Source organism: Tachysurus vachellii, chromosome 19 (assembly GCF_030014155.1).
Source record: "Tachysurus vachellii isolate PV-2020 chromosome 19, HZAU_Pvac_v1, whole genome shotgun sequence".
Classification (NCBI taxonomy): Eukaryota; Metazoa; Chordata; class Actinopteri; order Siluriformes; family Bagridae; genus Tachysurus; species Tachysurus vachellii.
The window spans coordinates 1758782-1773885 of NC_083478.1; the positions used below are offsets into that span (position 1 = coordinate 1758782).

At 42.1% G+C, this 15104-nt stretch overlaps 2 protein-coding genes and 1 pseudogene across 6 annotated transcripts in view; all 3 read left to right on the forward strand.

Moving 5' to 3' along the window:
* Window positions 1-908: 908 nt before the first annotated feature.
* On the forward strand, window positions 909-3140 carry LOC132862470 (costars family protein ABRACL-like; annotated as a pseudogene).
* Window positions 2335-12356, forward strand: LOC132861994 (zinc finger protein 235-like). Of its 4 annotated transcripts, XM_060893788.1 has the most exons (10): window positions 2335-2437; window positions 3282-3570; window positions 3665-3764; window positions 4500-4554; window positions 7208-7279; window positions 8262-8313; window positions 8409-8466; window positions 8638-8686; window positions 9654-9840; window positions 9970-12356. In XM_060893788.1, the coding sequence occupies exons 2-10, from the start codon at window positions 3304-3306 to the stop codon at window positions 11551-11553; spliced, it is 2424 nt and encodes an 807-aa protein (XP_060749771.1). In that variant the 5' UTR covers window positions 2335-2437; window positions 3282-3303; the 3' UTR covers window positions 11554-12356. The 4 variants fall into 4 exon arrangements, with proteins under 4 accessions (XP_060749771.1, XP_060749773.1, XP_060749772.1 ...); XM_060893790.1 differs by lacking the exons at window positions 2335-2437; window positions 3282-3570; window positions 3665-3764; window positions 4500-4554 and adding an exon at window positions 5549-5774; XM_060893789.1 differs by lacking the exons at window positions 2335-2437; window positions 3282-3570; window positions 3665-3764; window positions 4500-4554 and adding an exon at window positions 6183-6454.
* Window positions 12357-12933: 577 nt separating this feature from the next.
* The window catches only part of si:ch73-181d5.4 (death-inducer obliterator 1), a 29759-nt gene continuing 27588 nt past the window's right edge, over window positions 12934-15104 (forward strand). Inside the window, exons 1-2 of one of the 2 annotated variants that reach the window (XM_060893440.1) lie at window positions 12934-13321; window positions 14182-14890. In XM_060893440.1, coding sequence (XP_060749423.1) covers window positions 14184-14890 — 707 coding nt within the window. In that variant the 5' untranslated portion in view covers window positions 12934-13321; window positions 14182-14183. The remainder of the gene's footprint in view (window positions 13322-14181; window positions 14891-15104) is intronic. The other variant, XM_060893441.1, reaches the window with a different exon arrangement.

A 15104-nucleotide genomic window follows, 5' to 3' on the forward strand; every position in this document is an offset into this window, starting at 1 on the left:
ACAATTTGATTAATGTTTTATGAGGGATTTCAGGCGCTTATTAGTGCATCACTTGTTACACTTGTGTGTTGTTTCTTCTTCTAGATTTCAGATCCTTTTTTTTTGGTTTGTTAATAATCCCCCAGTTTTTGTCCCATTGTCAAGAAAGGTTTCACAACGATAAATGTGATCTATTTATAACTTTTATTACTTTTCTCAGCATGTGCAGGTTTCAACCCATAAATGAATGAGGAAAAAAACCCAGGTATCAGAGCAGAGACGTTGTTCGGTCGACGTGCTCACACATCATCTCAGGGAGTAGACGTGGAATACACACACCACGGTAAATGCTGTTATTTGAAGCCCAGAGAGTATAAGTGTAAATTATTACACAAAACACTTCTTCTCTGACTGAGAAGAATGGCATTGTGGGTATTTTAGTGACATCAAGTGCACATGATCCCTAAATAACTACCCCAATGAAGACATGTGACATATCATTTACATTTACGGCATTTAGCAGGCACCCTTATCCAGAGTGACTTACAACTGAGCAACTGAGGGTTAAGGGCCTTGATCTGGGGCCCAGCAGTGGCAGCTTGGTGGACCTGGGGTTCGAACCCATGACCTTCTGATCAGTATCCCAACACCTTAACCACTGAACTACCACATCCCCATGATACATATCAAAATGCTTGGCTTACTAAAAAGAGTTGCATTATGGGTATTCTGATGATGTCATGTGCACATTAATATTCCATAAGGACTTTTTAAAAACAAATTATTTGTGATCATTAAAGCTACAATAAAGATTAAATTAGTTATGATTTAACAAATCTATACACAGAGGGTGTAAACTCTAGTCATAAACTCTTATTGCTCTATTCTGCCCCTAGTGGAGTTTTGTTTACTTTGAAATAGCAGCATCATTTCCACCTAATGGTTCGGTGACGTATCCATTACACCTGGATCTAGAACTAGAGCTCATGGCCAATCTCTGAGCAGTGAGCAACGGTTGTTAACCAAGCGAGTGTTTTTGTTTTCAATCAACATTACTTGACATGTATAATAATAAAAGTGTTTTTCACTTCACACTATTCATAGATCATGACGTCACACTCCTTGTGAATGAGAATCGTGGACTTGGCAGCAGAAATGCAGATTGTAAAATCAGTGTCAAATTCTGTGTCCTGTTCGACGATGATACGCGCGTCAACCTCTTCGAGACACTCGTTGGAACACTGAAAGCAGCCAAGCTAAAGATCATGATGACATCATTACATTTCAGCTCTTACTGCAAGGAGTCAGTGATAATGTCGATGTTATATTACTGATTAACCAGACAAACTGGGCTACCTTACAGGGATGTGGTAGCTTAGTGGTTAAGGTGTTGGAGTACTGATCAAAAGGTTGTGAGTTCAAATCCCAGGGCCACCAAGCTACCAGTGCTGGGCCCTTCAAGCGAGGCCCTTAGCCCTCAGTTGTATAATATGAGCTGGTGTATGGATTAGAGCATCTACTAAATGCTGTAAATGTAAGACAGATATCATGATATCTCAAAAACAGCTGCATGGTTGTCCTTCAGCGTACCGGTGGTGGTTTTTCTGGGCCTGGATCTGCTTCTCTTCTTCGAGCCACATTTTTCGTTGGAAGTCACGTTCAAGATTTCTTGCTGAAAGAAAAATACACCCAGAAATGAATTAGGATCGATGTGCATCAATCACAAGAATGCAGAGCAAAATTAGTATATACTAAGCACTACGACCTCGGAACAGCCGACAAGATCCGCCGTTTCAGAGATGCTTTGACCTTAATAGCCATCACGATCCTTATGCTTTTCAATTTTTTCTGCTTCAAACTGATCAGCTGTGTGACTTGTTTTCAACCTGCCTAAGTTCTCCACACCACCACACTGCTGCGTTCCTCCACTGGCTCCTGTAGCCGAACACATCAGATTCAAAACACTGATGCTGGCCTACAAAGTCAAAAATGGACTCTTACCTCAAAGCCCTCATCACTCCTCACACTGCACCTCACACCCTCAGATCTACAGCACTGCTCCACTGGTCCCACCATCTCTCAGGGTAAGAGGTAAGTTTACTACAAGACTCTTCTCTGTTCTGCACCAAGGTGGTGGGGGGGCAGCTCTTTGGTCTTGTGACGACAATTACAGGTCTCTATCATCGTTTTAACTGGGAGAACTTGCACAATCGGTGGCTGACTAAATACTTTTTTTGCGAATAAAAAAAATCTAAAATATATGAATATTAAAACTGCCGAACTTTTATTGTAAGTTTGTTGTATTAGACACGTTTCTCACGCAGGTGTCGCAGCCTGATGACGCACAGAAGGGGGCGGAGTCAATGTCTGTCTCTGTGTTGTTGTTGTGGTGAGGGAAACCGACTGCTGTTGATGTGGACGTGGTGTTCAGTGGTGTTCAGTGGTGTTCAGGCGTGAGGTAATGATCCATGTATCTAAGTGTTGGCTCAGGATTTGCGACGTCGTCAATTTACACAAATGAAATGTAGCTGATTTTTGACACCGACTTCCGGTTTTAAACGGAAATGCATTTACACTTTAACACTTTAACTGAGGCAGTAAAGATCTCCAGGCAACCAGAAAAACTGTAACATGTGAATTATTTTTATTAGTATGAATAAAATATTATTAACTTATTTACTTCTAATTAAATAACAAGTTTTTCTTCTTCTTTCTCATATTATTATTATTAATAATAACAATAACAACAACGACAATAATAACAACATTATTAATGTTGTTGTTATTATTATCGTTGTTGTTATTATTATTGTTAACAACAACAACAACAATAATAATATTAATAAATAAACAAACCAAATAAAACTAAACTAAAACTTTTGCATGGCATTTTATATATATATATATATATATATTGACATGCAAAAGTTTTAGTTTAGTTTTATTTGGTTTGTTTATTTATTATAATATATTATAATATTATAATAATATAATATATTATATATTACACACACATACAAATAAATAAATGAATAGTTAATTCTTGGGTGATATTTGTAGTTCAACTGTAATTATTCTTAAATGTAAATAAACACATTACTTTATACCAGTTTTAAATGTTTTATTGTGTTGCAGCTCTGTTTATAGAGACGTACCTGTGAGGTGTTAAAGGTTCTAAAGTTTGATACACCTTTAACGGCTCTGATTGATTTTGGCGATAAGTTTAGCTTCACTTTACAGTTTGTTGTTTCAGTAAGAAGAGTGAATTGTTGTGTGTAATAAATGACAAATATGTTTTGCAGAAACTGCTAGTCTGCAGCAGAAATGGTCCGGCGCTGTGTTTTTGGCTGCTCTTCTCCCCGCACGTTGTTTACTTTCCCGACTGATCCTTGGCTGCGAAAGAGATGGCTGGAGTTTGCTCATCTTGAAGAGAGCGGGATTCGTTCAAGTTCTCGGATATGTGACCGACACTTTTCGGATGACTCCTTTAATAACTTGGGGCTGTTTAACGCCGGGATAACTAGTTACCTCAGGTTGATTGAGAACGCAGTTCCGTCTTTGTACACGGTCGGCGCTCCTCCGTCAGTAACAGTAAGTAACTTAAATGAATTTAGCAAATACACTTAAATTTTAAATGTGGTCTGTTGCAGGTTTCATTTCTGATGTCATGTGTTTTGCATTTTAGCCATCAATCAGAAGTATCGGGTGCCAGTACGAAAAGGTGCGCGACACTGTCAACATAAGTGTGCAAGTCAATCCTCCGAAAATCTACAGACGAAGTAAAGGTAAATAACAGAGAGCACTAATTCTGCATTTGAAATGTTTGTTCTTTCTTTAGGCATAAACTATATTTCCATTTCATGAAATATCTCCTCATTTGGCCCGATTCCCACTCACCAGCCAGCTTTCCTCCAATCATACATTTACTTATCCAGAGTGACTTACAATTTATTGTATATATAAATTTATTGTATAGCCTTGCTCAGGGTTCCTGCGGTAGCAGCTTAGTGGACCAGGGATTCGAACTCATGACTTCCCGATCAGTAGCCCAACACCTTAACCACTAGGCTAATAATAATCTTTTCATTCAGCTCATCATGCTACATAACATGGCAGTGTAACACACCGAGGAACGTGTTATCTGCCCTCTTCCACATACATGAGCTTACAGACTCGCAAAATTGGCAATCCCTTCCCACCCAGAGATTACACCCTCTGTTGCTGTTATGACTCTCGGTTACAGCATGCTGTGGCATATACCGATCTGTATAGACACATAAAAACAGTATTAAGAAATCTCAGTCATCTGTAAAAATACACAGCAGCTGATGTCATTGCTGTCTTTTTTTTTTATAGAGCAATGACACTGTCACTGAGACGCTGTCATTGATCCTTGCATAACTTAGAGCTTTCAGTCTTATAGAGGAAAACAGATGTATGATTGTCCCTTATAAATTGCATTTCTGCTCTTCCTTCAGTATAATTCAGTATAATTCCTAATGATTCATTTTCTCTTTCAGCTATTCAGGTTTGGACAGTCAAGCAGAATGCAGACTCTGACATGGACTCAGAAAGGTATGTGTATAAATCTGAAAATAATAGAAGTGAAACTTGAGCTAATGCATTGAATATTTTGTTTTAGGTATGTGTTTTATTTCACTGTCTAAATATGATGAACTCGGTTATTTAAAATATATTGATGTCTGATAAAGTGGAGTTACTGTTATTACACCAGAGATGATTATTTTTCTACAACATCATTTTATTCAGCTTAATCCATAGCAGTTTGTTAACTGGTGCAATTTTATAAAATATTTTTTAAAGATCATGTTATACTTTTATCCATTTATAGTATTCAGTGGTAGAAAACCTGAATACATTTGCGTCTATATATCTGTCATTATCGGTGTTATTTATTATTTATTTCATCATGTGTCCCACAAAACATGCCTTCAATGTTGACATTTAAAATCACCAAAACAAACACGCCCCTAACCAAAATGGGTGTCACCCCTGTTTTGATACAGTAGCTCCGCCCCACACATACATACGTAACCCAGGCAACTATTATGGCGGAACCTGTTGGGGCGGCTGGCCGAGGGGATATTTTTATCAATAAATGAACACAATGAGTAGTACTATGGTAATACAGATGTGTTTTTGTAGTACTGTGTGTTGTACCGTGAAAGGTTTAGCTCCGTTTCACGCGGAAGACGACGTTCAACACCTAGAACCCGAGGCAGAGGTAACTGCAGGTATCCGCCATGTCACTCTTTCAATCGCTTTCTGCTCATTGGCTACACGTTTGTTTTGTTTGTCGGCCCGACTCAGTTTTCTGAAGCATTTTTCAAACATCGTGCACCCCACCTTTAAGAGATCATTGTTCTAAAAAATGAATGGAATTGAAAATGATCAGTGAAATGAGAACTTGCTTGAGAATGGTTATTATTAACTAATTTATTATATTGGGCTTGGTTTAGTAGCATTTTTGAGCTTTGAATTGGCACGATGTTTGAGTCGGGCCGACTAACAAAACAAACGTGTAGCCAATCAGCAGAAAGGGGCGTGTGTTATCGATATGCTGCCGGAGAGAGTGTTCAGTGCGCATGTGCGGCATTAGCCGAAAGCGAGTGAAACATGGCGGATTCAAACGAGAGGAGAAAAAAAAAGGCTTACGATCAGGCAAGAAGCAAGACTCGTGTAAATTTAGGATCAGCTTTCCAACGCTGGAGAGGGCTGAAGGAGCGGGAAGGCTTGCGATGGGACGCCGAGGTCGCTTTTTTCCTTCTTGATAAGTGAGTAATGTTGGTTTTGCTTTGTGTTTTGTTTGTTTTTCTTTCCTTCAGCTATGATAAAGACACATATCCAGCTATCAAAACAAGGGTGACACCCATTTGGGTTTGTTTTAGTGATTTCAAACGATTTCAAACATCGTGCACACCGACTTTAATACAATGAACTGCTTTTTACATGACTGAGTCAAATCATCTGACTCGGCACATAGACTCTTTCGTCTACCAAGCGGTTCATTCATTTTTCTGTCCCTGAACGAGATATTTGTATTGTGATTGTGACGTGTATCTTCTACAGCACACGAGGAAAGAAGTCGTGACATTTTATACATTTACCGAAAAACAGATCTACTGATGCCAAGAACAAACCATGTCCCAGGCACGCGAGTCGACTCTGAGCTTTCACTTAAAAGAGTCGATTCAAAGTCTCGACACATCTGTATTTGAATAACCAAGGCGTAAAAAGTTCTCCATATTCACGTCTTGAATATGGATGAGCTTGAAGTTATTAGTAACGAAGTGGTAAAGCCAAAGCCAGTCCAGTACCTATCTAAAAAGCTGTACGATGCGTTTAGGAGTAAAACCAGAGTTAGTGTAGGAACAGCGTTTGACCGATGGAGAGCTCTGAAAGAACAGAAAGGCCTGAAAACAGACGCCCAACTCGCCAGGTTCCTCCTGGATAGGTAAATTGTGCCGAAACAAACCTCTGCGGTGATGCAGTTTGCAATAAAATGCATCCATTGGCAAGTCTTTCTTTACGTTACATTCTTGTTTATCAGATATTAACCTTTCCGTGCTAACTTTGTTATTGTCACTTAGCTAGATAGCATTAGCAAGGAGATAATGTGAATAATACGCGAGTTACGAGCAGTAAAGAAGATAAGATTCGTTTATAAGGGATATAAGGGAATATATACAGATATGACCTAATATTATAGCTTGGTCGCTAAGAAAAAAAATGCGTTATGGATGCTAAAAGTCACGGTTTGTTGCTAGCAGGCTAAAGCTAGCTCGGGAATGTTTACCTCAGCTGGCGTAGAGGCGCGCGCGCGCGCTTTCTTGTCAGAAGGGGTGCCAAAACTTTTAGGTGTACGTTTTATACCATAGCAGCCTTTTAGACGATCTAGATGTATCATAGATAGCTGTCAGGAACCTAATGTTAAAGAGGAAAGTCTAGGCTTGTGGTCAAACACGTACACATACGTGGTGGGGGCGCATACGTTTGTTTACATAGGGGGTGTCAAAACTTTCGCCTGCATCACTGACTTATAACATAGTGTGCTTGTAATGATGAGTTTCTGACTTCAAGCTAAGACACACCTGTTGGAATCATAAGGAGGTCTTTAAAACATTCTCTGAATATGTGAAAAACGTATGTTAGTAGAAATATATCGACTAACACCTCGATGTTAATGAGCCGTCAATTATTTCTGTAGCTATGAATGCAGTTCAGAGACAGCAAGAGATCACGAGAGGACGTCCGTTACAGCCCAAGAACCTTCTCTTAGGTGAGTAGTGTTCGTTCGATCATTTAGTCGTTCGCTTCCAAATCGTTACAAACGAAACGGAAAACCAAACGAAATATTTAGTGAAGTGATCTTTAGTAACATCGCATCAGCAGTCAGACGTAAACGTTTGTGCCTAAAAGTTTATACTCCCCTTTTTATTCAGTTCAATTTTATTTGTATATCGCTTTTATAACGACGGACGACGTCTCGAAGCGGATTTACAGAACATAAATAATATAAAACACAAAGTTTAGTATTATACAAAGATTAATATGGTGCAAAAATTCAAGGTTAATATTAGACTTGTATGTAAATGTATGCATTTTATACACTGGTTATTATTGCAGGATTGTTTTTATCTTAAGGTTAAATTAATGTGCAGTGCAGATTACTTAAATACTATTCTATATGTGACGTGACGTACGGCTAAGTACGGTGACCCATACTCAGAATTTGTTCTCTGCATTTAACCCATCCAAAGTGCGCACACACAGCAGTGAACACACAAAGACACCCTGAACACACACCCGGAGCAGTGGGCAGCCATTTATGCTGCGACGCCCGGGGAGCCGTTGGGGGGATTCGGTGCTTTGCTCAAGGGCACCTCAGTCGTGGTATTGCCAGCCTGAGACTGGAACCCACAACCTTAGGGTTAGGAGTCAAACTCGCTAACCATTAGGCCATGACTTCCCCAAAATATTATCTAGCTATATATATATTATTTAGTACGCTAGGGGTCTACAATCGAAAACATCAGAGAACATCTTGCATATATTTGCCCCAAAACCACAGTTTAGATTGTGATTATATTCGCTGTACAGTTCTCTGTAAATTAACCGTGTTCTAGAAACTATAATTTATTAGATGCTGATCAGATTCGAGGCTTCACCAATGCTGTTATGTCTTCTATTGCACTAATGAGTAACGGTGGCTCCAGACTGTATAACAGTTTCGATTCCTTTTAATTCTCTTCCACATACAGCGGGAGCTGCATTTCAGACGACGACATTCCGGCGCCGGTGGAGATCGAGATCGTAAGTGCGGTCACATTCAGAACAATAAGACTGAAGCATTTTGTCACAATTGTTTTCACCGTATTGCTCGAAATTTTATGATTTCAACATGACAGGAATTAACGAGCAGTATGGTGGATAAACCGCTGGCCGGTTCACAGGGACACGGAAAAGGTCAGAAGGAATTTTATCTTTACGTTCACTCTCCATACGGCGTGATTATTTGGGAAATCGCTTTAATGTCAAATTAATACTTAGCAGTAATTAGAGTTAGTTTATTTCTGTCCTGAAATCATTTTAGTGTTTTTAGTAAATCTTTTATTTTTTTTACGTTTCATTTTTCAGACCCGAGGCCGACCGCTTTCGACGATGACGGATACAGCAGCTTATCCGAGTACGTGTCTTTATGTATTGTACACACTCTCAATATAGATGTTACTCTGAGGGAATTCAACAGATAATCGAGCCGCACTGTTAAATAACCTTTTCACAAAACAAATGATCTTTTTATCCTATTTTATTTATCCCACATACGCTCCCAAACATATTAAAAGAAAACAACAAATACCTAGAAATCACCTTCATATCAATTAAGTACAAAACATTGTTATATGGTGAGTTTAGATGATAATGTTTAGAGTTCAAAGTCCAGAGCAATACTCGAGTCCGGAGCAATTATTAGATCCACAATTCCACATCGCAAAGACACGACAAAGCAAACTGGAATGCTGTCCATAGGCCTGCTGTCCTCAACGCCGCCAAGAGGCCAACGCAATAGCAGTAACGTTATCAACACTCAGATCCAACGTCAAAAGAAAATAGAATTAATCCACAGGTGAAGACCACAAATGAAGACACAACGATTCCTCCAGAAGATAGTCGCCACTAACAAGCTTCATCCGATACAACGAGGTTTTCGGTTCTTGCCATTTACAACACAAAAACACCTTTTAGTAAAGCAGAAACTCAGAGTTCTTCACAAAAGGACTTTAGATGCAATATGAGTGGGAGGACAAACACATGGTTCTCCTCTCCCAAACAAATCTGACGTAATCTATGGTAACTAAACAAAAAAACAAAAGGCAATATCTAAACAAAAAGTACTAAATACATTATAAAGCAGGTGACGTGAATACATACAACACATCAAAGACTCTGGAATATCATCAAAAACAGGACGGAGCGATGTCCCGACCGCTTTTATTCTACTACATCAGGAGATGTGACTTCTTCCATAAACGTTAAAAGAAAACTTAGCCATCTACTCAACGAGCCGTTGCTATAGAAACGCTAACGTATTAGAACGTCCTCCACCTCGTATCTGCCTGGTTTTTCCACGTTGTATGTTTTATATATTCTAGGAGCAGTTATGCGATCCTGAGCAAGGAGGTTTTGGTGCTCCTGATGTTCCGCTGTTTGGAGTGCTCCAGCGAGTGCCGTATTCGAGGAATAGGCAAAGGAGGGAGTCTGTCACTTGGACAAGAGTGTCTGTCCTGCTCAAACTACAGACTGTGGACCTCTAGACAAGCTGAGAAGCCAAAAGAGAAGGTGTGTTTTTCTCAGAGCACAAGATTGTGTTGGTAGATTAGCAAAGCAAGCTATTTACCAGTTATTTTAAGTGGTTATATGAAGGGATTATATAAAACCTTGTTGTTGTTTTTTTTATTTGTCACTCAGGTAGCTGATACACCTTTAATATCGTCGTATGAAGACAAACCCACTCAGGTGGCTGATGACTCTTCGGTATCTGCGACTCCGCACAAAGGACGCAGTAGAGTCGAGCTTAGAAACGTCGCCGCGCAAGACGAGAGAGACAGCGAGACCATTTCAAGCGTTATAGTGAAAGAGGAACCGGAAGACTGTGACGAGGTGACGGACGAGGAGCAGCCGAGCCTCCTCATGGAGACACACGAGGAATGCGCTTCCACAGATACGAGTGAGGCTGTAATCGTGAATCGCGATGACGTCGTGACCGTTAAAGACGAGACAGAAGATCTGACTCGCCTCAAAGCTTTCGGGTTACAGAACGAAAAGGAAGCGCTGCTGATCGACGAGACCGGCCGAGCGAGGAGCTCCGAGCTACCGAGAGAAGACGACGATGACGAAGACGAATCAGAAGAGAATTCGGAAGACGACGAGGATACGATTTCCGCCGATCCTTCGGACGACTTGGGCGAGGAATCCACTGACACGGATTACGGCAGAAGGATCGTGGTGCTGAGACCATTTCAGAACACCATCAAACCGATTATTTGGTGTATAGATTGTACATGCGTAGCCAAGGTGATCTGTTCGGTTCGGAGACACAAAAGGATCTTCGGTTGCGTAGGGTGCGGCGTCGGGGACACAGCGGCCGAAAACAGCACATTTAAAGACTTCTCTGTTCATTTCAGCGACATAACAAGTTTTCATAAGCACGCCATGAAGGAGCACGGTGCAAAAGAAATCCCATCCGAAAACAGAGTGTGTGAAGATTGCCACAAAACCATCAGGATGCCAACAAACCCTAACAAAGAGCCACGAGAGCACGTGTGCGAGTACAAGATCAAGCCGTTTGCGTGTCACTTGTGTCGCAAGCGCTTTTTTACAGAAACCGGACAAAAAGTGCACTACAGGCGACTTCACGGAGACTACACACATTTTTGTAAATACTGCATGACTCCATTCCAAACGAAAGAGTCCAAGCTGAAGCACGAGACGACTCACAGCGAAGAGTCGCTGCCTTACATCTGCCCGGACTGTCCGGAGAAGTTCCAGGACTTTGTCGCTCGCAATCAACACCTACGAAGCCACCGAGGCGAAAAGAAACACGTCTGCGACAAGTGCAAACGAAGATTTGGCGATCTTGCCAGCTATGAGAGACACATGCGAGTACACTCCGGAGAAAAACCGTACACGTGCGACATCTGCAAGCGTTCCTTTACGCAGGACGGACACCTCAAATCACACATGCGTCTGCACACCGGCGAGAGGCCGTTCATGTGCGAACAGTGCGGGAAGTGTTTCAATCACAACGTCAGCCTCAAGAACCACCTGCTGAAGCACCACTGTGGTGACGGCACTCCAGCGGAAGGCGACCAGAACGCGGCTAAACCCTCCGTTACAGCAAGGCGAGCGAGAAAACGAGTGAGGAAAAGCTCCGCTTCGCACGCCGGGGACACGAAGGAGGACCGAGAGTCGGAATCTCCGTCCGACAGCGAAACGTCCGATTCCGAAGAAGAGTGGACGAAAAGAGGAAGGAAGAAGACTGCTAGGAGGTAGAAGCAGATGAAGACGATCGTGGTGAACGAGCATCACAGACTACAGTATTTATAAATTTCACAACAATTCCTAAATTCACCCTTTCCACAATAAAGCTGCTGCTATTCATGAGGTTGAAAGCTAAATGTGGTCTCAATAAGATGCTTTTTTTTGGGGGGCGGGATACAAGGAAAGTGTTTGCACGTGGTAATGGATAATGTTCATATCCATGTCCTTAAATTTGTTTTGCACCAAATTTATGTACAATATGCAAGGGGCAAAGTCTCAACATGTTATCAACACTTATTGTAGCGTAATAGCATAATACACCTGAACTTTTTTTTTGGTTTCTCAATCAAACTCCTGCTTAAGGATGTCTGTTGACTGGAACACTACTTTTTCCTCTAGAAATACACCACAACAAAACCCACACCATTTTCTCTCCTCCATGATGATGAACGACGTGACTGCTGCTTAACACACGCTTCCTTATACACGTTATTCTATAATAAAAAAAAAAAGACTACAGAAGGCGACGCTTCTCTGCAACGAAGACCCGGATGAGCCGCCGTATTACACAGTAGCACAATAAAACCCTTGTATATAATAATCAGTTTGTTTTTTGAGTTTTAAGTGTCCTTAAAGCTTCTTTATTTATAAACTCAGAACACATTGGGCTGCTGTTTGTATATTTATTAATATCGCAAAATAACCGGGATTTGGTTAAGATCTGATTTAGTTGCAGTCTGGACCGGTGTGGGGATAATCGGACTCAATCTGGCAACCCTTGCTGTATGTGCTGTTGATAAAGCAGTAGTAATGCATCGATGTTTGTGACCTCAAATTTATTTCTTCAGATTAATTTGTTAGTTTTAGTTTTTGTTTTTCTTTCTGTGATGTTTACTTTTTTATCTGACATGTTCTTGTTGCCCTGTAAGGAGCGTTGATTTCAATAAAACAATCTTGAATTTTCAGGAAAAGCAGAATCCACATGTAAAAACTCTTAAACAACTTCACACGTGAATATTTTTAACAGCTTTATGTATAATGTCAGAAGACACGTTTTTTTGGGGGATAAAATGTATTTTTTTTCATATAAACAGAATCAGCAAAACCTACTAACGGTACAACAAAACAAGACATTTACGTACTTAATCTTTTTAAATGATTAATACTGATGCTGATTAATTGAATTTTTAATTAGAACTCACTAGCGTTCTACTTCTAATAACGACCGCCTATTTATACACAGCTGTTGCCTCGGTGATCTGAAAGACTCCTCTTTGGCCAATCAGCGGGCTTTATTCCTGAGGTACTAGCGAATCGTATTACGCCCTGGTGAAGAAGGCGGGATTTTCCTGGGTACAGAATGGACAAGACGCTCCGCTTCCATGACACAAAATGGACGCGCTGCAAGTTTGTTTGTGCGCGCGTGGAAGTTCGGCAGCGCCGTTTGCCTGAGTTTAGAATGTCGGTGTAAATTTATCAAGGAAAAGGATCCGGTGTTTGTCAACACGACGTTATAAACGTTAAAAAGAAAACGCCGGGACGTCTGTAGATGCCGTATTCGTGCGGTTTGGAGCCCCGGCCGAGCTGCTTGCGATGGTAATCCGTCATGTAAACATTAGCATGTTAGCATCAGTGTGGTCACGTGCGCTCCGCGAGCCCACGGTAACGGTATAGTTAATAATACAATAATTATCATCATCACAAACACGTTTGGTGTGTGTTAGTTCATCCAAATCCGGTGTGTAAAACGAATGTAAACACAAGGAGACAGACTGAGCTAGTAAGTTAAGTTTGGATTGTTTACCTGTCGGTGTTGATTCATATATCATAATATAATAATATATAATATAATGGCCTACATTGTGTCAAATTTAACTGAAATAATGAGGTTTTCAGGAATGAGGCCACGCCCCCTTTGCTGTATCTGCTCAGGGAGGCCACGCCTCCTTTGCTGTATCTGCTCAGGGAGGCCACGCCCCCTTTGTTGTATCTGACCAGGGAGTCCACGCCTCCTTTGCTGTATCTGCTGTATAAAACTTTATTTTATCCCCTTTGCTGGCTCTGCTCAGGGAGGCCACGCCCCCTTGGCTGGCTCTGCTCAGAGAGGCCACGCCCCCTTGGCTGGCTCTGCTCATGGAGGCCACGCCCCCTTGGCTGGCTCTGCTCAGGGAGGCCACGCCCCCTTGGCTGGCTCTGCTCAGGGAGGCCACGCCCCCTTTGCTGGCTCTGCTCAGGGAGGCCACGCCCCCTTTGCTGGCTCTGCTCGGGGAGGCCACGCCTCCTCTGCTGTATCTGCTCGGGGAGGCCACGCCTCCTCTGCTGGCTCTGCTCGGGGAGGCCACGCCTCCTTTGCTGGCTCTGCTCGGGGAGGCCACGCCTCCTTTGCTGTATCTGCTCGGGGAGGCCACGCCTCCTTTGCTGTATCTGCTCGGGGAGGCCACGCCTCCTTTGCTGTATCTGCTCGGGGAGGCCACGCCTCCTTTGCTGTATCTGCTCGGGGGAGGCCACGCCTCCTTTGCTGTATCTGCTCGGGGAGGCCACGCCCCATTTTGGCTCTAATAGGGGAGGCCACGCCTCCTTTGTTGTATCTGCTCGCGCCTTTTAATTAACCTTTTTGTAAATTTATCATCTGTTCTATAGAGATGGAGATGCAGCAGTTAGATGATCCATCTACCAAAGAGGCCACTAAAACCTGGGGCTTCCGCAGGAGCACTATAGCCAGACGGGAATTCATCGAAGAAATCGGGAACCTGGACCTGGATACGTCGACGTCGCGTCGGAACCAGCGCCAGCCGAGGGGCAGAGGGAGAGGACGAGGACGAGGACGGGGCAAGAAGCCTGGTGATACTACGTCAAGTGCCCCTAAAAAAGCACGAGGAGGCAAGAGGGCTGTCCAGACAAAACTAGAACCAGAGTCTGATTCAGATCATTTCATCACTGCATCTCATCAGCTGTGTTTACCACAAAAGACCAGATCAGACCTCGAGGCGTCGGATCAAGCCGAAGATAGCGACGAGCTCACGCTTCGAGAGCTTCAAGAGCGAGCTAGGAAGCGACAAAGATCTGAGGAGAACAGCAAAGGAACTGCAGATCTGAGCGCTGAGATTGTAAATAAAGATGAGGAAGAGTCATGTGGTCTTCTACAACCAGAAGTAAACGTCTCTTCGCTCTTCGAACGAATGGCCTCCGGCTTATTACCGATAACCGAAAGCCAGAAATCAGCTCGTGGTCTTCAGGAAGAGGAGGAACAGGACAAGCAAAATGATGCAGACGAGTCTTCAGATGGCGATGAAGAATACAGTGACCCCAACGCCATCTACTGTATTTGTCAACAGAAACACAATAACAGGCAAGTACCACATCGAGGAAAAGTGTTTTAATTTAATTTAATTTAACCATTTGTAGCTGAAACACAGTTATAACTCTGATGGTTTAGGTTCTTAAACCCAGTTAAAGGACGAGAGGTGTTCAGGAGTAGGATGATTAACATCTCAGATACGTGCTGCTGGTTTTACCATCAAAACAATCAGAATGCAGACAAAGTATAAAGAAGAGGAATTACA

What these genes read in the sequence shown, in the direction of transcription:
- LOC132861994 (XM_060893788.1), top strand. Translation starts at nt 3,304, where the DNA reads ATGGTCCGGCGCTGTGTTTTTGGCTGCTCTTCTCCCCGCACGTTGTTT. An exon ending in AATCTACAGACGAAGTAAAG is followed by an intron (nt 3,765 to 4,499) that starts GTAAATAACAGA and finishes TTTCTCTTTCAG; the next exon opens with CTATTCAGGTTTGGACAGTC. An exon ending in TCTGACATGGACTCAGAAAG is followed by an intron (nt 4,555 to 7,207) that starts GTATGTGTATAA and finishes TTATTTCTGTAG; the next exon opens with CTATGAATGCAGTTCAGAGA.